Source organism: Cervus elaphus, chromosome 5, assembly GCF_910594005.1.
Source record: "Cervus elaphus chromosome 5, mCerEla1.1, whole genome shotgun sequence".
NCBI classification, from domain to species: Eukaryota; Metazoa; Chordata; class Mammalia; order Artiodactyla; family Cervidae; genus Cervus; species Cervus elaphus.
Window position 1 is genome coordinate 132,000,816 of NC_057819.1, and position 25,366 is coordinate 132,026,181.

Consider the following 25,366-nt stretch of genomic DNA (forward strand, 5'->3'; position numbering starts at 1 on the left):
CTTTCAGCAGCTCTCACAATAGATCACCCTGGTGTATCTTCATCTTCTTGGGTGAGTCTGACTTATGCACTTGGAAACCAGTACCTTGGAGACCCTACGGTACCAAATCCAGCCTAGTCAACAAAATTCATGGAACAGGTGTGCATCCGCAACCAGGAGAGCACTTTGACCAATCAGCTAGCAGAAAGCTCATGAGATACAGGTACGTTTCACAACTAACCAGAGTTCGGTTTCCTTAGCAGACTGCGCTTCCTCTTTGCAGCCCAAACTCAAATTACATGGCCAAAATCTGGTTGGAATAAACAACCTATGTGGATTCTAGACTTGCCTGATTCTGTGGAACTGGAAGCAGGGGGAGAGCCTGAGATAGAAGCAAACATGCTTTGCAGAAGTCAGAGGAAGGAAGCTGTCTGCGCTGAGCCTGTGAATGAACCTATCGAGATGCCTGTTTCTGGCTGCTCCTGTGCTGTGGAAAGTGATTAATTCCTGGCCTCCTCTGACTCCCCTCTGCCATCAGGGGTGGAGAGACAGCACCATTGCCCACTGTAAAGTAAGACAGTTTAACAAGGCGAACAGAGCACCCTGGGTCAAGTTGCAGCAGGCGTCATGGCAATACACGGGAATGAGTCAACGCAGGATCAGAACAAAGAGTGTAATTCATGGAACCCTCTCAAGTGTACATGTTGGGATGTGCTGGACCGTCAGCTTGAGTGGGTATGTAGCAGCATGCGAACGTGATTTACATGAATGTGAACTCATGCCCAGAGAGCCAATGTGACTTGCAGATTTACAACCCCAAAATCATGGGAGATACACACAGAGGCAGGCACAACCTATAGTAAACGAAACGCACGAGTGCCCTTGACAACTGTTTAGTGAAGTGAGACGGAGTTAGGATGAAACTGGCTCCTTGAACTGCGGAAAGACCAACCCTGAGTTCCTTTCCTATGAGGATGAAAAGATTACATTGTTGCAGTTGAGGGTGGTAACTTGGACTCAACTCAACTGGAAGAGTTTAAGAATGTGGACAGAACTGTTACTTTGAATATATCTGCCTTCCAGGAGCCTACTTCACTGGGCATACCCCTATAAACATCCTGCCCACTCCTCAAAATCCACTGTGTCTTCCTTCCAGCCCTCTTTTATGTCTCCCCTGTTTCTTCTTCTTCTTTGACATTTTTTTTTTAATTTAAACTTCATCTTCTATTAGGATATAGCCACCTAACAATATCATGATTGTTTCAGGTGAAAGGGGAATGGACCAACCATATGGATACATGTATCCTTTCTCCCCTAAACTCCCCTCCCATCCAGGCTGCCACATAGCATTGAGCAGAGTTCCCTGTGCTGTATAGTAGGCCTCTGTTGGTTATCCACTTAAAATATTGCAGTGTATACATGCCCATCCCAAACTTTCACATCCGTACATGACTACTGGAAAAACCATAGCTTTGACTAGATGGACTTTTGTCAGCAAAGTGATGCCTCTGCTTTTGAATAAACTGTCTAGGTTTGTCAAGGAACAAATGCACTGGGGGGCCTGGAGTGCTGCAGCCCATGGGGTCCCCATGGGGTCACAAAGAGTCAGACACAACTGAGCGACTGAACTGAACCAAAGGTTTGTCGCGGCTTTTCTTCCATGGAGCAAGCACCTTTTCATTTCATGGCTGCAGTGACCATCCGCCGTGATCTCTAGACATTGTCAAACGTTCCGGTGTAGCAAAATTCCTGGTGTAGGCAAGATGGGTGCGCTGCTGTTATCAAGCTACACCTTAGGTCTCCAGGATCTAGATGTGGGCTTGCAGAGGGTGCTCTGCGTGCAAATTCCTGCCTACCACCTCTATCCATTCAAATCTTACTCATCATTTCAGCTTTATCTTCAAAGCTCCCTGTGACACCCAAATCCTCTCTGTTCTAACCAGTTTCCCTGAATACAAGTATTTTCCTTCACCTTTGGATCACCATAGCACTTGATGAACCTCATAAATCATTTCCCTTATTTTGACCTTTTTCCTTATATCAGACTACTAAAGAAATCAACAGAAGCTACTTTTGAACCCATTATATAAATATAAAAATATTAATGGCATAACTTATGTAAGTTACTCTCTATTCTGTTTGAATTCTACTTCCTTTATTTTCTTTTTGCCTCTAGCAAATCTATTGTATCTTTTTGTATGAAATTTTTACTGGTGTGTAAATACTAAAAGAAAGAAGTCTTTATATAATTATCTCAAACTCACTGATGAATACGATGTTATGTGCTCTTTTATCAACTGTGATAGAAAACAAACCATAGCCTCTTTGCAGAGAGGGAAAAAAGACAGACTAGAGTCAGCAGGACCTCAGAACCAGCTGATCCTTCCTCTTCCTTTTTTACTTGAGGAAATTGGAATCTGGGAGGAGGAAATGACTTTCCCAAAATGGTAGGTCTGGCTTGTGATTGTCAAGTTTCCAGGGCTCTTATTCAGAACCCTTGTGCTAGACCGATCATTCCTCGTGTGGGGTCCATGTGTCAGCATCTGGTGTACCAATTGGGAGCTTGGGAGAAATGCAGATTTGGGGGTCTTGTTCCCAAGCCTACTACCTAGGAGGACTGGGGTGAGCTACCACTTTTCTGTGGTTGGCTCGTGTAGGGGATCTCGAACTCTGGTGCATCAAAGTGAATCAGGGTGGTCCTTCCCGCAGGCGGCAGTGGGTGAGTGTAAGCTGATGTGGGTTCGCAAGACCGGACTGTGAAGGTGGCCATGTTCAGCATCAAACTAACAACCTGACCGAGTTCCTGCAGTTGACAACAATCCAGATTCCTCTGTTGACATAGTAAATTTTTTCTTCCACTTGAGTCACTGTAGTGTCTGTTTCATCTTAATTTGTGGAACATAATGAATTTACATCACATTTAAAATAAAAACCCACTAAAATTCATTCAGCTCTGACTTTTATCATGTACTGTAGGGGTGCAGAAATGCTGAACACAGGCACATTTGTCTTGGTGAAAAAAAAAGACAAAAATGCAAACAAGTTCTAGGATTTTCAGAATGATTTGTTTAAACACAATTGTTAAATATATAAGGACAACTTCTAAAATTAAAGAACTAGAACATACATGCAAAAGCCAATAGAAGAGAAAGCAAAGACAAACACATTAATTTACTGAAGGATAGAGAAGAAAGGAGAAGCAAGGAAAACAGAAAACATGTGGTTATTCATAATAGTCATAGATATTCTCCCCAAATTTGATGTGAAAACCAGATGTGTAAAAATAATCAGACATAAAAAGATATAGAATAAAAGGGGGGAAAAGATATTGGGTAAATACCAAAAAAAGAAAAGAAAAAAAAGAAAACCCCAAGCTCTAAAACACCATTACCACATCAATGTCTGACAAAAATAATTCAAGACAAAAAGATTATTATTTTATTTTATAAAGCTACAATTTGCTATGATTTAACAATATGAATAATATATTATTCATAATGATTTAACATATATCAATATATCATGTATCAATGTTACAATAATATACCATAACTTAATAATATATCATTGAGATACATAGGAAGCAAGAACCCTTAACACAAGTAAAAATGAACTATTCCACTATTATGGTAGAGACCTAAACACACTTAGTTAGTAGTCAAGAGATTAAGCAAATAAAAAATATTTAAGGGTATTGAATATTTTAATTATATAATGATATAATTAACAGTTCTATAAATATATAGACATTGTTCCTAACAAAGTATAAATATATTTTTATTTCTGTCATGGTACATTCACAAAAACTGGCCATTATGTTTTAAAGAAAATAATACATTATGTTTTCTGACCACAGTTAAATAAAATTAGATATTAAAAGCACAAAGAATGAGCTTCCTTACACACACACACACACACAAAACCACACGAAACCACACAAAAAATTAACAAAAGTCCAATTGGACGTTTTAAAAGACTTATGTTTGATAAACTTTGGGTTATTACAAAGTACTTAGAAACTTAAATGAGAATGTTATAAATTCAAAAACTAATGGATTTTGGCAAAAATGGTACTCAGATGATATTTTATAGCCTATTCATTGTCATAAAACAAAGAAAACAAGAGGAGGAAAAATGAACTATAAGTTCATCTCTACAATCTTAATAAGACTTAAAAAAAGGTATATTTTTACAGTAAAAAATGAAAATTATAAATAGATTATAAAGAGATAATCACCCACTATCCCATTGTAATTTTTACTTCCTTGCCTGTAACCACAGCACATATAGTAAGCAAAAATACTTCAGGTCAAATGACTAAAATTATATGATGTTTGTCCAGTTTCTGGGCTGAATTTCCCCCTTGAATCTGACCAATGTCACAAGCGAGACTCCTTAAAAATGATCTCCCTGAGGGGACACCCCTAGTGGCCCAGTGGCTAAGACTCTGTGCCCCCAGTGCAGGGGGCCCAGGTTCCCTCCTTGGCCAGCGAATTAGATCCCACATGCTGTAACTAAACATTCCCCCATGCCAAAACTAAGACCTGGTTGCAGCCAAATTAATAAATTAAATATGTTTACAAAGAGGGAAAAAAAAAAAGAAAAGAAAGGCCCTGAGCATCATCATGAAGGCAATAGTTTGGTGTGTGTGAGTTATGGTGGAGCATTGGACAAAAGGCACCTCCTCGTAATTCTTCGTCAGGAATTCTGCTTTCTTTTAAAATAAATTATTTCTTTTCTGGTCAAAAAGAAAATAGATGGTTCATTTTAGCAGTTTTCCAGAAATCTTTTGGTGAAATGAAAATTTGGTGAAGATTTAGCCTGCAAAATGAAGTGATGAAGATGGTGAAGAAAAAAAAAAAGATATATATAATATATACATATTATATACATATATACATACAAAAAAGATATATATATATACACACACACACACACACACATATATATATCCGCAAGGAAATGATAAGGAAAGAATCCCTCAGAGTCCAATGAGGGGAAATCAGTTTGGACTCTGAGGTTAACAGAGGAGGTTTCCTTATATAATGAACCCTGATAGAAATACCACCCAGCTGCTGCCAAAGGATAAGGTTGCTTTCGTTTGGCTGGAAGGTCCAAGACCCAACCTTTTGCATGTGGGAGGCAGTTGCGTTTGGGGTCGATAAAACCATTTTGTTCAGCAGCAGGAATCCGGGGCACTGAATGTGTTTCTTGTTCAGGCGTTGACCCTACTAGGAGGTATGCCAGGAGACTGCACTCCTCTCAGAAAGAACCAGAATAAAAAACGACCAGCATGTCCGAACAAGCTGTGAAATCCTATCTCTTTTGCCCCCGAATGGAGTCCAGTGCTCCGAGATAAAGGAAATCCATTCTGTAATCTGATAGGGTTGTTACCGAGCATTTTGCCAAGAACAATGACTTTCTGTCACAGAGCACCAGGGTCCAGGTGCGTGAACTTCACCTGATAAACTCTAGAACAAAAAAACAAAAAAACAAAACCCACCTTGGCATTTAAGGACAGCTAATGTGATGGATTTTCTCAGCAAGAGCGAGAACAGAGTGCTTGCATTTCTGGCCCAGACTCTGTGTTGGAGGTCTTTTAGTTTGATAGCCAAGGTCAGAGCACAGATATAGAAATCTAAAATTAGATTACTGTAATTGTTCTCATTCTCTTCAGGCCACTGAAAGCTCTTTGAAAAGAGGACCTTTGACTCTCCAATACTCATCGTGGTTCAAGGCGCTTGCTGCCTTGTCAATATTTCCCAAATGAACTCTCTTTTCTTTCTTGGTTGGACTTAAATGTGAGTTTGGGTTTCCCAAGTGGCTCATTGGTAATGAATCTGCCTGCAGTGCAGGAGAGGTAAGAGATGCGGGTTCAATCCCTGGGTTGGGAAGAGCCCCTGGAGGAGAGAATGGCAACCCACTCCAGGATTCTTGCCTGGGAATCCCGTGGACAGAGGAGCCAGGTGGGCTACAGTCCATGGGGCTGCAAAGAGTCAAACACAACTGAAGTGACTGAACATGCACACACAGCTGATTTTCACAAGCATTTTAACACCATGGTCTGTCTAGTTTTTCAAACAGAACTAGCTGGACCTGTCACTTTTTTTTTTTTTAACCTGCAGGCTGCCAGCTCTTCCAAAGAGGAAAATCCTTTTATATCTTATTAATATAAAAGATTTACCTCAAAGGAAACCTTCATCTTGGGCCCTCTCTCCTTGTAAAACGATGAAAGGTTAGTCCTTCAAGAGAACAGACAGTGCAGATGTACAGACGACAAGTAAGGGTGTACTCTTGCTTACCAGACACACCTTGGACCTTTGCATTTTCCTTTTTAAGTAAATTCTATACTGCACAGAGCTTCATGCAAATCACTGGCAGGAAATAGCAACCTAGAGTCCTTTTTAAATCCTGCCAGCATGCAGGTTCAGGACTGCCTTGTGGATGGATGGTAGGAAGAATCGGTAGCTTGATCCATCCGTCCATTAGAAGGTAGAAAGAACAGGGTCAGGCTCTGAAAGCTTTCTCCCAGGTGAGTATTGCAACAGGAACATTGAGGTATTTGCATTTTGATGCCCCATCTCTTCTTTCTGAGAAGAGCTTGTTTATTGCAAGTAGCAACAGGATTTATTTAAAAAAAAAAAAAAAGAATTTTGTTGGCCTTCTCCACTAATTGCTATTTTGGCACTCTCTGTCCACTTCTTTTTTACTATCCTAGAAAATGATGATGAATCTATAGATCGTTTAAGACTGTGCACACTGAAGACAGAGCCATGTCGGCTGGTTCCAGCGAGCTTGAGGTGGCCCGACACGAGCAGATGCTGGAAGTGAACCTGGTTTTAAGAGTCTTTACATTGAGATGTCAGCTAGGAGCCAGGGCAAGGCAGAATTTCCTGAGCGAGGCTCACTGCCTTATCTTAGTAAATCTGTGCTTTGCTTCAATTAAACCTTACACAGAGACTCCTGCTGAAAAAGTTCAAATGTTTCGAAATAGATAGAAGCAAGCTATAGACTGAGGCAAAAATACATACTGTATTTATCATCCAGCACAGCTTTTTATATAATTATATCCTTGTGCACGTTTTATTTTTGGTTCCTGAAGAAAGTCGCTCAGATGAAATTAACGGGTATGCAGGAGAAGGTGTTCCGATGCTTCTTTTGGTTTCTATGGCAACCCTGGGGCATCTTCAGCTGTCTCATTGACTGGGTGTGCCCAACTTCAGTTGAGCCTGGCAAGGCAGGGAGGAGAACTCGGGCCACAAAAAGAGCTCACTGCAGGCCTGAAGAAAACCCCTGGCGTGTAGGATGTGCTTTCCCTAGTTTTTGTGTGAATGGTTGCCATCTGAGCGTGCTTTTGCCAAATGTTACGAGGGCTGGGTCTACACTTGCCTTTGAAATATCTCTATTGGTAAACGATCTATTTTTACAGGTCTAAGTACCTAATGCCTAATATTTGTATATTTTAAAGGCAACTCCTAAAGATTGAGGGCAGGAGGAGAAGGGAGCGACAGAGGATGAGATGGCTGGACGGCAGCACCAACTCAGTGGACATGAGTTTGAACAAACTCCGGGAGATGGTGACGGACAGGGAAACCTGCCGTGCTGCAGTCCATGGAGTCACGAAGAATCCGACAGGACTGAGCAACTGAGCAAGATGCGTTTTACTGAAATACACTCTGTCTGCAGGATCAAATAAAAAGTTGTTTACCTGGGACTTTAGAAGTAGAAGTGAGTTAGCAAAAAGTTGAAAAACAAAAGCCAAATAAAGCTACACAGTATGAGATTCCGTTCATTTGTTGGTTATATGGGAGTGAATCCAGATACCAGCCCAAAGGCAAAGATCATTTCACAGACCAAATCTAAGCAGAGTCTGGGGTCAGAGTGGTCATTTAGCAGGAAGAAAGTAGTGCTAGTGGTAAACAGTCAGCCTGCCGATACAGGAGACACAAAGGTTGCAGGTTGGACCCCTGGTTGGGAAGATCCCCTGGAGCAGGAAATGGTAACCCACCCCAGTATTCTTGCCTGGAGAATCCCATGGACAGAGGAGCCTGGAAGGCTGCACTCCATGGGATCACAAAGAAGTGGACACAACTGAGCAACTAACACAGACACAGATTATTAGACAGAAAGTTTTTATACATAAAACTCAATTTTAATAGAAAGTGTACAACAGCACCACCCATTTTCCTAACTTTGACCTCTTGAAGACAAAGTCCATACCGAACACTTCAAGTAACCAGAACCATAACATAATTCCTCAATAAATTTCTGGTCAAATTGAATAGAATTTTCTAGATGTCAAACCATGTAACAGAGTCGACCCTTCAGAATGCAGTCTCACTGGAAACAAAATTAGTACCATCACCACAAAAACCCTTCGCTCGAGCCTCATCTTTTGTGTGACTCTCAGTCATATGACCTGTAGAATGGATTATCTGATTTCCTCAAAGCAGCAGGGAGAAGCAAGACCCTAAACCACACCAAGGCCAAAGCAGCAGCTGCCTGTTCAATGGACAGACTTCAGCGCACACCCCACCAAGAAGAAGTGCCCTCGCACCCTGAATCACAAAAGAATGTTAAATAATACACACTGCTCTTTGAACGAAGCAGAGAATTGTATAATATTTTAGCACACCATTCCTCCAAAACAATGAAGGCCCTCGAGGCCACAAATGTCAGTTACTCGAGGAGAGCCACTTATGTGTAATTATTCATCATTATTATTCTTACTGTTTAGTAACGCTCGTGAGGAATCTGGCTCATCTTCCTAAACTCCTCCCTTCCACAGGCTTCTTAACTGTCCCTCCCTTTACTTCCCAACTCTGTTTCTCCCCTGGCTTCCAAAGCAGATGACTGACTTTCCAGTTCTAGGACTGCCTGTATTGCATGCTGGGGAAATCCTTCGTGCCAGGCAAACGAGGACAACTGGTCACCCTAGTCCAGAGCTAGGCAATGCGATAGTTCTATTGCACCCGTGACTGCTAGGCTTCACCTTATAATAATGTAAGAAGTTTTGAGTCACTATAGCAAGACTCATATAGTGGCTCAAATCATCAGATCCTTAAGGTCCTTAACCCAAACTATTTTGAAAAAAAAAAAAAAAAAAGACTCTGGCTTCTTGAAATATGCTAATCAAGGACTTGGTTCTTCATTTAAAATGCATAAAACTAGGCTTCTTTTCCTTTATTTTCTTTCTTTCCTCCTTTCTTTCTTTGCCTTCCTCCCATCCTTCCTTCTTCCCTTTCTTTCTTCTTTCAATTTAGGAAACCAAATCTGATTGATGCAGTCAGTGTTTCAAGCTTTAAAATGGACATTGCTAGAGAAAAAGATGCTTTCTCCTTTGGGAGGATTACCTGGGGCCTGTTACTTAAAAAGGATGGAGTTGAGAGGTCTTGTTCAGCTGTCACTAAGAAGAAGCCCTAAGGAGAAAAACTCTGAAATTCCACCCTTGCTTTTTCTTTTTGTATATATATATGTATATATATTTTTGTATATATATATATATGTGTGTGTGAGTATAAATTTTGTATATATATATATATTTTTAAAGCAGTGGTGAGACATATATATATATATATTTAAAGTAGACATATATATATCTATATATAAGACATATATGTTTATATATATATATTTGTATATGTGACATATATATTTATAAATATATATATAAAGACATATATATATATAAATATATATATATATATTTAAAGTAGTGGTAAGACCCATAAGACATTGAACTTGTTGCCTGGAATCACCATTTTGCATCTTGTTGAATGGGACCGGCCACCAGGAGGCTCTCCCTAACCTTGGCGGCTCCCGGCTGGAGGAAGAGAGAAGCGTGTGATGTGGTGAGGAGCCTGCCGCTTGTTTAGTAACAGGGCTTTGTGGTTTCACCTCGGGACAGGCTTCAGCAATTCCTAGTTAATTGAAATTAATCTGAAGTTTGAAATTTACCCACATCCCACAACCGAAGCTGAAATTTGTCGTTAGTCTACACTTGTGAGCTGTGCCCCCTCCCCAGAAACCGAGGGAGCAATTGTGGAGCAGGTTGTGGAGGGGGTGGGGAATCCTGTGTTCACGCGCTCTATGAAGACAAAAGGCATGTGCTTCCACCACCTAAGAGAACAACAACGGAGAAGCAGAGGCCTGAGTCAAAACGCTGAAACTTGCCAAGGATACCTCCAAATGGAAAGCAGAGAGTAGTGAGGAGAAAGCCCAGATCAACAGCCTCTGTTGTTCTTCAGTTGAAGTACAGTTGATCTACATGTGTGTGTATAACTGAATCACTCTGCTATGCAGCAGAAATTAGCACGACATTACAAATCAACTATACTTCATATATATATATATGAATATAAGAATACACATATTCTTCTTCATATCTTTTCCATCACGGTTTCTCTCAGGGTGCTGAGTACACTCCCCTGTGTCATCGAGCAGCATCCTTTAGGTAACAGTTTGCACCCGCTAACCCCACCGCCCAGGCCCCCAGGCCCCAGCACTGCCCCCTGGCAACCACAAGTCTGATCTCTGTGAGTTTGTTTCACAGCTACTTCCGTTTGCGTCATCTCTTAGATTCCACATGTAAGTGACGTCTAGGGTGTTTGTCTTTCTCTTTCCGGCTCACTTCACCGAGTATCATCATCTCTAGGCCCATCCGTGTCGCGGCGAGTTAAACATCTTCGGTCTAAATCTCAGCTCTAATTCCTAGCAGCGGTGTGTGCTCACACAAGACGCTCAACTTCCCCGAGCCTTAGGAGCCTCATTTATTAAATAAGGACAATAACAGTGCAGACTCCACTAAGATCAAATTATTTAATACTCATGAAGAGCTTACAACCATTTTGAATCACAGTAAGGACTTTATTGAAGGAAAAATATTTGTTAATAGGAAAAATATCGAGTATTTATTAAAGGAAAAATTTTAAGGAGCAACCCATATTTCAGAATGGAGATTTTCCTCAGTGTTTCCACTGGTGAAAAACAGTTAAGCTATTCAAAATCTGCCAGGGGAATTGATGTTTTCTCTGAGACCCACATATCCTTGGTAACTATGTACTCGAAAACACCATCGAGCTTAGTGGATTAAATGAAATTTAGAGGCAGATAAAACCTGCATTTGAGTATCAGCTCAGTGATTCATTAGCTTTAAAATCCAGCCTCGGTTTCTTCATCTGTAACAGAGGTCAATAAAGTATAGGCCATGGGCCGAGTCTGGCCCACCGCCTGTAGTTATAAGTGAAGTTCTATTGTCACACAGCTGCACCTTTTTTTTTCCATATTATCTGTGGCTGCTTTTGTAGTATGAGGGCAGAGCTGCATGGTTGAGACAAAGAACTGTTTCACAAAGCCAAAGATGTTTAGTATCTGGCCTTTCATGGGACGTGTTTGCCTGCTCTGATTTATTATACGAGAATATAATAACCTGATTTGGTTTTGGGGAAATGAGCTAATATAAAGCTGAACCCTACACAGAGTTAAGCTCAACAGAGTAACTTTTATCATTACACAGAGACTTAAGGTCTAAGCCTTCTATTCAATAGTCCCTGCTGTTTTTGGTTGCTTCTCTCTCCTCTCCACCTGGGGCATTCTGTCCACAAACAAAATCCGAGGCTGACTTCCTCCTACTGGGATTAAGGTAACCTGCCCCTGCACCACGCCTGTTCTGGAGATTTCGACGGTCCCATTCTTCCCACCTATCCGGGTTTATGTCCTCTCATTTGGGAACCTTTGGTTTCTATCTGAGATGCTACAGGAGTCACACAGACAGCCCAAAAATTTCTTGCACTGATTTGTTTTCAATTTTTAACTTTTTATTTAGAAATAATAAAATAAGACATAATATATAAAAATATGTACAATCCATGGTTTGTGCAGTACATTAGGAAGACTTCAGATACAAAAAGACAGGAAACGGGAAGATAATAACTCAGGATTGTCAAAGGCTGCGGTTGTTCAGTTCACCGCAGCCCAGAGCTTGAAACCCAACGTAACTAGAAAAGGGATTCTAGTTGGGAGCAAGGGAAGAGGCAACACTTTTTTTTTTTTTTTCTTAAACCTTAACTTTACTAGATACAGAGTGAAAAAAATCCACTCTGCTTCTCAGAACAAGCTTTTTGCTTTTACTGTGTGGCTTATCATCAAATATGAACTGACACTTTTTTTTTTTTTTTTTGTCAGGGTAACAAGATTCAGGGGACAAAATGCACTGAATAAACATCAAGGTTTGAGATGGGAGTTGACAGGGAAGAAAGGAAGGGAAGGGAGGAATAATGCACTGATAGAATTTAAAAAAAAGTAAAACAAACTGAACAAACTGTCATCAAGAATTTGGAAATGACTTCAGAGTTATGGTGACATCCTTAAAATGTCTGATTCAAGTATAATCTTAGAGGGATAGAAAACTATTAATATTCCTTTCTCAATAATCAAAATAGAATTCACTTTGTCTACCTTTTATTTAAAAATAGGATAACCAGGAATCTAAACCTCCTCCCAAAAATATAAAGCCCATCCAGTTACCGGCACAGATTCTTCAAAAGGGGATAATTCCTAAATAAACTCAGTGGGGGTTTGCTTGCAACAGAGAAGCAACATGAATCTGGCGACAGACCCCAGATACTCTGTGAGTTTCTTCAGTCTGCGTTCCCACGACACGTGTGCACTAAGTAAGGAGACCCAGGCAGTAAAGACCAAGGTTTTGAAGGTAAAATGCAGCAAAAAAAAAACAAAAAAAAAAAACCAAAAGAAAAAACATTGTGCATTACTGTGTCTTGGCTCTTGACAAAAAAAAAAAAAAAACCCACAAAAATTGCCATTTAAAGCTTGTAACTGTTAAAATACTAATAACTAGAAAAAGTTTTCAAATGAACAGTCCATGCTGAAATAAATAACAGGAGAACATAGCAAGACAAACCTTATAAGGCTGGTAGATATTTGCTAAAACCATGCTAACCGGTAGCATATAGGTACTAGCTCTCAGAAATTGCTGCACTGAAATTATACTTTCTATGGCAATTTTCTTCCCCCTTACAGACTTCTATTTACATTTGGCTTTAAATATGAAAATATCTGATAAACTTTATAAAATGTACACTTTAAAAACATAGCTTCTGCAAAATTTTCTTGAAAAAAAAAAAAACAAACCTGTGCACCAGAAATTTTAATTTTTTTTCTCTTTTTCAGAAAGAAGTTGCAAGAGTTCCCTCCCTCGTTCTTGCCCCCCTCCACCCACCCCCGTTGCAAACACCTCAAGTCTTTTTAAGTGGCAGCACTGTGTGATGAGAGGGTGCCTTTGCCGTGGTCACCCCCATCCTCCACTGTATCTTCACGTAATTTACAGATCACGGAATACTCTTTGGTTTGATTATTGTCCTTTGCAAAAATATCAGAATAGCAGCAGCTGAAACCCTCAACACCCTCTCCCTGTCAATGGCAGGACGGTCGCCGTGTACAGAAGACTGTACATGCTGTGTCCACTCCACCCCAAGTCCTCCAGCTCTCTACACAACTTCCCCCATCGGCCTGTAAGTCTGGACTTCAAATATCATCCCCTCACCTGATAGCTCTAACCTGATTTCCATGCAAATAACTGCACAGGGTTCAAACCCACCGACTCGAAAGGCGGACAAGAGCAGAGACTGTCCTGTGACTGCAGGCACCCCATGCAGATATGGCTGGTCAGGAACCAGAGACCATCCCAGACACGGGCTGATGAAACACAGGATTCTAGAACAAGCTGTTTTTTAATGGCATACAGGGGTGTAATACCGCAAAGAGAGTTGATTTTGAGACTCCCATTGAAAGAGAAAAAAAAAAAATCAGTGACCCCAGAATTCACAAATAAGGAACCTTAAACCAAAACAGAGTTCCGTCATATCAAGCTAGAGCGGAAAACCAAACCAAACAATATGTTCCTAGTGAGGCAGGCAGCCAGGCAGGAGAAGCTTCTGGGAAACGATGTGCCCCAAGTAACAGGCTCCAGGTCTCCACAGACAAAAGGGATCCACCCGGATTCAAAGACGAGTGTGGATCCACCGGGGGTGGGGGGGGAAGGACACTTTTAGATCATCATCTCCTTTACTTGTGACGCTGTTATGGCCCTTGTTGACCCTAAAATACTGAGACATTTTCATTCCTGCTCTCTATCATTAAAAAAAAAAAGCAATGTTCCCCTTCCTCCTAAAGACTTGAGTTGATGAGCTACATCAAAATGGCTCTTCCACGTCTTGCTACCTTCTCACTGGGGCATTCACAACCCTCTCAGATGTTGAAGGACTTGGCCCAAACAGTCTAATGGGAAGAACCAGCCCATGGGCCAGGCGTGGCATCTTTTAGAAAATGAAGTCAAGTCAGAGATGCACCCACCATCAGGGCGAGGAATTCAGCCCTAAGGTTTAAACCTACTGATCTGTCAAGTTGGATGGCTCAGCGTGGAGGATGCCAACTCATGTCAACCTAGGTCTTATCTTCTGGGATAAATTTTGGAATGTGCAAAACATGGGAAAATCCAGGAAAAAAAAAAAATCTAAGGGGTCATCATCATGTCTCAAAGTATGCATTCGCCTGGCCAGCACCACCTCGAAGAAAAGGAAAGTTGCTTATACCTTTCGTGTGTGTGTGTGTGTGTGTGTGTGTGTGTGTGTGTGTGTGTGTGTGAATTTTACTTTCCCCTGTCTTCTTCCTACGACATGAAAGTTACATGAAAGAACAAAAAATTAAAAGCACCACACTTCACTCAACTGTGTGTGTGATGTTCTATTTTCTGAATAAGGTGCAAAAGGAGAGGGTAGTTCAAGGTCTCGCTGAGGTTCAAAGTTCTTGTCTCTTGATTTCAAGGCAGCCATGGGGCTTTCTTTCCCTTTTAGTGTAAGCTCCACTGTGCAAAAATGTGCATTATCTTTGGTATTTATTTTAGGTAGTCTAACTTAAAATTTGAGATAACCCATTAACATCTTGGTGGGAAAAAAAAAAATAAAACATTAACAACAACCCGGAGGCTACCATTTGGCTAGTGTTACATAATGCCCTTATGTAACCAGAGAGAGACAGACAGAGAGCACAAGAGGGAAAGAGAGAATCAATCCTAGCAAACAAATTACTGGCCTCAAAAAATCAGGCTCTCGTTTGGCAGCTCATAGCCAAATACTTGCCACTTTGAAGCGCACATCATGAGCTTTCAACAAAGTTCAACACTGACTTTTTAAATTACACACAAGAGGAAAAAAAAAAAAAAACTACACTGCAACAATACAACGTGTGTTGGTGTAGTTAGCAGCTTTTCAAAAGTTAAGGCAGAGTCTTGCCTTTAAAACATTGAAAAATGTGATGCCATTTAAAAACATTCTTGTTCCCTAGAGAGAAGCGTTCTGGAGAAGTCAAACACCCCACCAACCAAGGCTTGCCTGCAAGTTCAAGTTTGGTTCAAAACACAAAACACAAACACAAACACCCCATAACTTATTCTACAACGTGTTATGTGCCTTCGGGTCACGGGGAGGCCTGTTTAGTGCTTTAGGTTCATCTTCGGGCTTACAGTCTTTCTCTAAAACCACCGTGCTCGCCCCTGTCCCTGTGGTCACTTGCCTCAAACCACCTGGCCCTGGTACCGTCGTCTGCATAACTGTTTTGGGCCTCTGACCAACAGACCGTGTTTCAAAGGAACCACTCCCCAGGAGGACTCAGTCATATCTCCGACTCCCGCCGTAGCGGCCTGGGCTCTAGAGGGACACTGGCCTGGTTGTGCAGGTCTATGTCCGGGGGCGTGTCTGTGCTTGTGCTCTCGGGAACCCCGTTTTCACTGTCGTCTTCCTCTTTGCTTGTGAGGGCGACCTCATTTTCATAGCAAAACGAGTTAGCGTTCGACAGGATGTATTTCTTCTCCGCCAAGTCCCTAGCACTGCACAGGGGCGTGTTGGGGACTTCGTAAGTCTTGTGGAACCTGGAGTAGTCCACTTTGTAGTAGTGTTTCTCCTCGAAGAGGACCGGCTCGTAGCGGTGACCCCAGAGGATCTCGTTGGCCAGGTACGAGCTCCGGCACTGCGTGGTCATGGCCGTGGCCTCCACCATCCCCTCGAGGATGACCACGATCTCAAAATCTGCATTGTCGATGTCCTGCTTGCTCAGATCATACAGAGGGCTGTCCTCATCGATCTCGTGGACGATGGTGATGGGAGACACCAGAAATATGCGGTCGATGCCGCTGTCGAAGCCCACATTGATGTCTATCTGATCCAGGGGGATGTACTCCCCCTCGGAGGTGATTCTGGACTTGAGGAGCTGTGCGCGCACGTGCGCTTCCACCAAGTGGCTCTTCCGGAGGTTGCCCACCCGCCACATGAGGCAGAGCTTGCCGTCCCTCATGGCGATCACGGCATTGTGGCTGAAGACCAGCGTCTCGTTTCTCTTCTTGGGCTTGGCCATCTTGGCCATTACCGCGCCGATGATGAAGGCGTCAATGATGCAGCCCACGATGGACTGGAAGACCACCATGAAGACGGCCACGGGGCACTCGTCTGTGACACAGCGGAAGCCGTAGCCGATGGTGGTCTGCGTCTCGATGGAGAAAAGGAAGGCGGCCGTGAAGCTGTTGACCTCGGACACGCAGGCTTTGCTCTCCTTGGACGCATCCAGGTCCCCGTGGAGCAGCGCGATCAGCCAAAACACACAGCCGAAGAAGAGCCAGGAGAGCACGAAAGCCAGGCAGAAGATGACCAGCATCCAGCGCCAGCGGATGTCCACGCACGTGGTGAAGATGTCGGCCAGGTACCGCTGGCCCTTCTCGCCCACGTTGATGAACTGCACGTTGCAGTGTCCGTCCTTCTTCACGAAGCGACTCCTGCACTGCTGCCGCGTGTGGACCTTGCTCTTGCCGTTCCCGAAGCCGTTGGCCACCGCCAGCGTGGCCAGCTTCATGCCGTCCTCCTCCGAAGAGACGATGCTGTAGCGGTTCGTGCGCACGCTGCCCATCGCTTCTGCTGCCGACGCCAGCGCTTCTGCTTTGGGAAACAGTCTGAGTTTTTGCAAAACCCTTTGGAGAAACAGGTTTGAATGTTCAGTGAGGACCCACACACACAAAAAAAGAAGGAGGGACGGGGTCTCCAGGAGCCTTGAGGTTCTGGCTACCAAGGTCTGTCTCTTGACATGCAGAGTCACTTTAGTAACTCAGCTGACATCCAGGGAACAGGTCCTGCAAAAAAGAGAGAGATCTTTTATTACAAAAGAAGTTCATTAGGAAAGGGTTCCACTCTTTAATGCAACAGTTCCTAGCTAGAAACAGAGAAAGATATACATAAATGTCCTTTATGCTGAATTACTGGGGTTTTCATTTCTCTGTGTAGCCCTAAAGGTCCATCTGGTCAAGGCTGTGGTTTTTCCAGTGGTCGTGTATGGATGTGAGAGTTGGACTATAAAGAAAGCTGAGCACTGAAGAATTGATGCTTTTGAACTGTGGTGTTGGAGAAGACTCTTGAGAGTCCCTTGGACTGCAAGGAGATCCAACCAGTCCATCCTGAAGGAGATCAGTCCTGGGTGTTCATTGGAAGGACTGATGCTGAAGCTGAAACTCCAGTACTTTGGCCACCTGATGCGAAGAGCTGACTCATTGGAAAAGACCCTGATGCTGGGAGGGATTGGGGGCAGGAGGAGAAGGGGATGACAGAGGATGAGATGGCTGGATGGCATCACTGACTCGATGGACATGAGTTTGAGTAAACTCCGGGAGTTGGTGATGGACAGGGAGGCCTGGCGTGCTGTGATTCATGGGGTCGCAAAGAGTCGGACACGACTGAGAGACTGAACTGAACTGAACTGAACTGAAAAAAATAGAACGAAAATATTTTCTTATATTACTTAAAAACATGACGTCGCTAAACACAGAAGTGATAGTTGTTCATGACAGTAGTTTTTTTTTTTTAACTTTTAAATTTCATATTGGCGTACAGCTGATTGACAATGTTGTGACAGTTTCAGGTGAGCAGTGAAGGGACTCAGACACACACACACGTGTCCATTCTCCTCCCAACTCCCCTCCCATCCAGGCTGCCACAGGACATTGAGCAGAGTTCCCTGAGCTGGACAGCAGGTTTTTGTTGGTTGTCCATTTTAAATATAGCAGTGTGCACATATCCATCCATCCCTAATTATCCCTTCCCCTCACCCAAAGTCTCAGATTCCTGTTCCCCTATTTTTGGCCAGAAATCTAGAATATTCTACTTTACAGATCCACCTGTCTCTTCTTATGCTCTTCATTTGCCTTCTCTACTTGCTGGGGTCCCTGGTGATACAGCAGAAGAAAGACTTTTCTAACTTCCAGGTTTGCCATGAAGCTTTAAGAACTCGGACATGTCAGAGAACGTTTCACACGAATGCATTGTGGAAGAATATGACAGCCCTCAAGGACGAGGCTGCAATCCAAAAGCATCGACTAGTTCATTTAACAGATAACTGAGCAGACAGCCCTTACAATCATCTGAAAGGGATGCGGGTTTCTGGAGACCTTTTGGGCTTATTCCATCACATCACATGCTGACAGCAGCCTCCGAAAGCGGCAGAAAACTCCTGATAACATCTCTGTTCCTGCAAGTGATTTGGACTTGAAGATGAAGGCTCACTCTAGGGGATACAGAGTGATCCTGTTGCTTAGCAATGAGAGACCTGAAATTCTCTGGAGATGGGATTGCCGTGTGTAAAGACAGGGGAGGAAGTAAGCACCTTTGTGCTCAAGGATCAGGCCTTTAGTGGATTGAGATACGGCTGGGACTCATTTCACAGGAGTCCAAGCGTGTGTGCTCCCAAACACAGACAACTCTGCAGCGGTAAGTCACAAGGCCCCCTCAGCTCACTCGCATTTGCAGCGCGGCTTTCTGACCTCTGTTCCTGCAGAGAAGGTGCTCACCTTCACTTAATGCGAACAAATAAACAGCAGTTCTCAGTTTTCCCCTCTCTGCTCATCTCCCGCCCCCTGCACCCCTGCCCCCGTAGTTAAAAGTCATCTACTGACTTTTGCCTTTCCATGTTTGCTCCAAAGGATATCATTTTTCCTCGATTTGCAAAAGGCTGGGAGAAAGTCTAGGGTGTTTTGGCAACCAAATATAAGTTAAGAAATGAACACAGCAGGGAAATGAAAAATAGGAGGGATGCTTGACTTTCAAACCACCAAAGCTGTCTCCTGGATTCAAGGGGGACAGTGAACAGCAGATGGACAGGATCAGATATTTGTCGACGCCCTCATGACAAGGACACCACTTTTTCTTTCTCCCCCTAAACCGCACTCAGATTAAGCAGTTAACAGAACCACGTGCAACCAGACCAGCTGCAAAGACAGCAAATCACTGATCTGTTTTCACGCACCCCCTGAGTAAGAAGGCAAGGTGTATTGTCTTTGAAAATGACTTGTTATAGTCTTTTCACTTCTGCCTCTTTATCCAAGTTATTATGCAAGAATGTGCCCCAACACATTTTTCCTGAGATTAGTCATCTGTGAAAATTGCAATGTGTGTTACATTTTGGCAGCTTTTGACACCTAAATGATGCCCGATTTGAAACTGCCTTTGAATTACTTTATAAAAAGAAGGTGCTGTGTCTTCTCACCCTTCCACCTGCTTCAGTGTTTTGTCTGCTTCCCATGAAGTTTGCACTTGGACAAGAGAAACAAGACTCTGATTCCTCAGGGTTCTAGACCCTGGACACAGAAAGATTTTTTTTAAACAGAGATTTCAGCTCATTTGGCTCATATGAAATTGCTGAGCCCTTATACATACACACACACACGTGCACAAATAGAGATAATAATATGATACCAAATGCAGGTGCATGTTCCAAGAAACAGGGGACAGGGGAGGCCTCATTTAAATAGTGTGAGTTCTGACTAACTTCAGGATCTTATAAGCTGACACCAAGAAATTCCCTTTTCATGATTCAAAACAATCCTTCCATCTGAGTTACCATTAGGGACCAAGAGTAGACAGTCTCAAATTTCTTCTGACTTATTTCTGCTCTCTTTCCAGATTAAAGCATAACAGTCATATGAAATCTAAAGACTGAAGTACGACTTTCTAAAAATCCTGACCCCAGGACATTCGTCTGAATTCCACAAAACACACACGACCAGCTTCCTACGAATGAATAGCTTTCCGCATTTAGAATCTTGAAGAGAGCCTGTATTGAGCGACTATTATTGTCTTATTTCCATTGCTAATGACAGAATTTGTTCCATATGCGGAGCATCATTTAGAAATTTTACCATTTCTGCCTGGAAAGGGGGGGGAAAAAAAGAAAGATTTTTTTGGCAAAATGGAAACTTTTGTCACCTCCAGCAGATATGTTCCAAAACAGATTCATGTGTGTATATGTGCGCACACATGATGCGCATTCAGACTTTGGTGGAGCTGATGATACAGCAAAAGCTGAGACGCTGCCAAAGTCTGATAGGGTAACTGTCTTAATATTCCACTCTGAAGACTGTCTTTCCTATTAACCTGCCCACATGCCTGAGTGGCTGCAGGCAAGCAGAAAACTTCCTTGCCTGCACTTCTCACACTGAAAATCACCAATTCATGAGCATCTGGGAAAACACTTTAATTAGGTATAGGGCTTTCGTGCAACTTCATTTTAGGGCCACATTCTAAGTAAGTTCTTGAGAATCATCTGATTAAGAACCAGTGAAAACCCCCAGTGACTGCCCTCCTTGAGGGGCACAGCTTGGGAGAATTCACATGTTATTTGATGAACAATGTGCAAACGCCCCCATTTTCAGCCAGAATATGTAAGGGCCTGAAATAAACTTAATAGACACAAACAATCATTTTTACCCAGGGCATAACCAATGAGAAAGAAAGTATTTCTGGGAAATGGAGAGGTTACATGTGCTGCTCTTCATGTTAAGACTATTTATAGGCTGAGCCCAAATTAAGCATAAGCAGTGGAAAAAAAATAGTTCAGGGCTTCCATCTCAAGGTAGATGTTAAAGGAGAGAGAGCTGGAGACAGAGATGAGGCCAAGGAGATAACACGGTGTAAATGAATGTATCCAGATCATTTTTACCATCACCGAGATATTCCCAGGAAAGATCACCCAAGAACAGAGACATGCTCACCTGGAAGACTAAATGAGAATAAGTGGGCCCCCTCTCATGGTCGTGGTGTGGAGTGGATAAGAAAGTTTCTGAGTAAGGAGAGGAAACAGGGGTGGCAGAAGGACTGAAGGAGAGGTCTGCTAATGAGTGTTTAGAGCAGCTATTCCCCAGCTGACGCCATATAGACCAGCCTGAGTGTGCTCTGGGCGTCGGTTGCTACGAGAGCTCAAGGCTGGCAAAGCAACCTCTCAGAAGCTCAGTAAACAGAAAGGGGGGGAGGGGCGCTTGGAGAGGGGGGCACCCACTCACCTCTGGGAGCCCCACATCTTTCACACTCAACAATGCAACAAGGCGTATAGCATCACTTGGTATGCGCACAAGCTGAACTATATATCTCTATAGCAAAGAAAAATAAACACTAAAAAAAAAAAAAGAAAAAGCTTGAAACTGTCCTTCTGCCCAGGTAAAGACGTGGTCGGTCTTATGCTACTCAAAAAGTCATGCAAGGACTCCGACAAGGATTGGGCAGCTGGAAGGTCTGAAGGAAGTAGAAGGAAGTAGAAATACCGCGTGTTATTTTTTTTTAAGGTCAGTTTACAAGAGCTCAGAACAAATATTCCTATGGAGAGCAATAACATAGAAAGTGCCAGCAGGGGGGAGGGGGAGGGAGTGAAAGCAAAATGACATGACCTTGACCCCAACTCTGACCCCTCCCACCATCCTTAAAGTCACCTCTCTTAATTCCTCAGCCTGGGGATTTTTCTGGATCATGACAAATAATAAAACACTTGGAGCAGGGCGTGGAAGTGAGCAGGAAAAAGCTAGCAAGCATACAGGTAACACAGAGCAGGCATACAGCAGTCCTTAGTGGGAGAAAATCTGACAGCCTACAGATCACTAACAGGGAATGAAAGCAAGTGGTCCAAAGCAATATGCATTCTTTGCATACCCAAAACAGGCTTTCAAATCAGGCCTGATTTCCTAAAAGGTAAATTCTTGGTTAATAGAAATCCCAGGATTCACAGCCGCATCTTAGTTACCCTGCTGACAGGATCGCCCAGACACAGACAATAAACTGCCCACTTCCTATCTCGATTTTTTTTTCCAACTGTCATGATGACTCTCTGTTATGATGCAATCCTTTGCAGAATCAAGCCGTTTCGACCACCGTGCTTCCCTGAAACCTCACCGTCTTCAAATTTCAGGATTAACGCGATTATTCCAAAGAAGAGCAAGCTGCTTAGCGAAGGTGTGCAAGTTTCACGATCTTAGGGCTCAGATCCAGCGCGAGCTCCGGTTCTCTTCCCCAGCGAAGCAACTTTGAGAGAAGCTCGCTGGGTCTGGAACGCAAGCTGCACTTGAAGCAATGACAGAGGGGGTGGGGAGGAAAGACGCCAACGATCGAGATCGGCGCTGAGTCCCAGGGTTTGCCAAGGTTTGAGACCGGTATTCTAGACGCAGCCACGGCCCTTTTTTTTTTTTTTTACTTCCTTAGAGACAGAATCGAACACAGGCTCCCTCGCCCGGGTCTCCCAACTGAGTATCTCGCTCCAGCTGGTGCACTGGAAGTTATGAGCACAAACAGATGCTGCAGAGAAACGTTTCTATTGCTCAACTGTTCCAAGCATGTCTCCGTATTTTTAGCTCTGAGGATGTTCTGGTGCGCACACAAACTCTATAGGCAGGCTCTGGGACTCCGGCGCGTGGGGGAGCGCTAAAGGCCGCCTGACAGCTGGGCACCTCTGGGGCGGCCGGGCCGGGCGGGGTCGGGGACCGAAGCCCGAGTCCTCTCCCCGGGACCCACAGGCAAGGAGAGCAAAGCGGGTAAGAAAACACACAGCAGCCCTTACCTGTTGCTGGCGCAGGAGCATGGGGACATGGAGTGGAAGTGGGGGGGGTTACAGAGGCATGTGAGGTCCAGGAGTTTGTACAAGCGAGGGAGCCAAAGCGAACCAGCAATTCCCAAGACCCAGCGGGCCGGCGCCGGGGCGGGCTGCGCGCGGGCCGGGTCTCCAGTGCGCTCTGCGCTTTCCTGGGCTCTTTTGAGGCGTCCGCGAGGCACCGGGCCGCCCGGCCCCGCCCCCGGCCGCGCCGGCCAATCGCCGCGCTCCCGGCCCCGCGGGGACCGCGCTGGGGGGAGGATGCTGCGCCCGCGGGGCCCGCGCGGCCGGCGCGAGAACCTGCCGCGGCTCCCGCCCCGCGCGCCCCCCGCGCCCTGCCGCCAGGGAGAAGGAGGCGGCCGCGCCCGGCCGGGCCCGCAGCAGGTGGGACGCCCGCGGCCCGGCTCCGGCGGCGGCCTAATTGCAGCCCGGCCAGTGGGCAGAGCTTCCCACTCCGGGGCCAGCCCCACGCTGGCCCCTTCCTGTCCTCGGCGGCGGGGGCCCGGGCGCGCGCCCCCAGGGGCTCGCGGAGGGCCGGTGTCCCGGCCGCCCGGCGGCCGCCTGCGAAGCTTGCCTGTCAGCTGGGGGCGCGTCTTCCTCTCCCCTTCCCACCTACCAGCGGCAACTTCCCCCCCGCCCTGCGATCCTTCCCGCCCCCCGAATCCCGGGCTGAACCAGCGGGGCGAGGAGGAGCCGCCGATGCAACGCGGAAAGGGACCGCGAGCTGCGCGCAGAGCCCGGTCGGGGGCCGACGCGCGCCCGGGCCGCCCGGCCCTTCCCTCTCCCGACTGGGGGCGAGTTACTTACAGAGAGCCGGCGCTGCTTGGCAGGGTGAACGGCCCGTTCCCTGCCGCGGGGTCCGCCCTCAATCCCGGTCTCCACCAGCGCGCCCGGCACGCTCTGCTGATCTAAACCCAGAGCAGTTAGACTCCTGAATTCTCTGCAAGGGCAACTCCTACGGGCGCTCAGCGCTGCCGCGCGCCGGCGCCTCCCAGCCCTCCCGCCCAGCAACCGGGCAAGGGCAAGGAGACCCTTTCACAAACGCTGTCAAACGCAGTGTGAACCGGGCGTGGACCCTGGAACACTGTGTGTGTGTGTGTGTGTGTGTGTGTGTGTGTGTGTGTGTGTACACTGCGGAGCCGCGCACGCCTAAGCATTTTGGTGTCATCACGAAGCTTTGCTCTTAGAATACTTAAGAATCCTCCTTACACCAAGTTTGCCATCCCTCTGTGTGTGTGTGTGGTGAATGTTTATTTCCTCAAGCGATCAAATGTGTCCTCCGCGCAGTTTAAACCTCTCCGAGGCCTCCTAGAGACGCCAAACTACTTCCCCACGCTCGCTCGTCTTTCCGGGCGGTACCGCCGGGGTGGCTGTGCGGGAGCGCGAGAGTGAAACCGACCGGGGAACCGGGGTTCGCGCCGGGACCCACCTCTGAGCCTCCTTCGCGCGCCCGGCCCCTAGGAGGTGCTGGTGACGTGCGCTTGGGCTTCCCGGCTCCCTCTGAATCCTGCCTCAGCCAGCGTGCCGCTCTTCCTAGTCACTGTCCCAAGACGCTGACATTAAAAGGGGCTGGAACAGGTGGTGCCGGCGGTGTGACTCTGACAGCCGAGCGCCTGGCTGTCTCACTCCGCTTGTGGCGATGGTCAGTGGTTCGAGCGCTGCTACCAACTGTCTTGCCTTTTAAAGCCCTCTCCGTGGGAATCACGGTTCACACCATGGAGGTCTCATTTAACCTGTGTGAAGCCAAGTGCTATTTATAGGCCACTTGGACTAACTGTGCCAAAGGGGTGGATGTATAGGAAGCCAGGCTGTAGCTTAAAGCTGAAAGAACCTGGAGACAGACAAGCTGACCGCATGACCGGTGGACAAAGGACGCGGTGACGCTCCCTGCGCTGCAATGAGCTGCCTCTGAGACGGGTTTCCTCCTGCATTTCTTGATTGGACCGGAGAGGTCCCGTGAATCCTTCAAAGCATATTAAACCTAAATGGAAAGAGGAAATTCATCGTTTATAGATGATCTCTTCTGTTATTGTGATTCAATCTATGCATCTGTAGATGGCTAAGGATTTTCCAAAACCACAAGAATCCAACACTCTTATTTCCAGGTAATGAGCTCTTTCTGAAAACCAGTCACCCAGAAAGGGATACCATTTCTCTGGAATTACGATTGAAATGGTTTTACTTTAATATGCTACTCTAAGTAAACTGAATACACCACAGATCAGGATGGTTTCATATGATCAGAAAAATCTTTTTTTAAAAAAATGAATGCAAAGTTATCAGATGATGGTTGTTTGTATAAATTTACTGATGGGAAATAAATTGCAAATAAATACATGTATCCTAGTCCTTCTTACCAATGTCACTTTCACCTTCCATGGAATGATATGCATCAAGGCTTATTTACTGAAGCCAAAAATTAGAGAAAGGT

General features: G+C 44.8%; 1 protein-coding gene across 3 annotated transcripts; it reads right to left on the minus strand.

Annotated features, from left to right (window-relative positions):
* Positions 1–12,018: 12,018 nt before the first annotated feature.
* KCNJ2 (potassium inwardly rectifying channel subfamily J member 2) lies at positions 12,019–24,988 on the minus strand. 3 transcript variants are annotated; one of them, XM_043905678.1, is made up of 2 exons: positions 24,365–24,988; positions 12,019–17,170 (listed from the first exon to the last, which is right to left on the minus strand). In XM_043905678.1, exon 2 carries the CDS (start codon positions 16,948–16,950, stop codon positions 15,667–15,669), a length of 1,284 nt encoding a protein of 427 aa, XP_043761613.1. In that variant the 5' UTR covers positions 16,951–17,170; positions 24,365–24,988; the 3' UTR covers positions 12,019–15,666. The 3 variants fall into 3 exon arrangements, with proteins under 3 accessions (XP_043761613.1, XP_043761614.1, XP_043761612.1); XM_043905679.1 differs by lacking the exon at positions 24,365–24,988 and adding an exon at positions 23,743–23,874; XM_043905677.1 differs by lacking the exon at positions 24,365–24,988 and adding an exon at positions 22,906–23,073.
* Between the last annotated feature and the right edge of the window lie 378 nt (positions 24,989–25,366).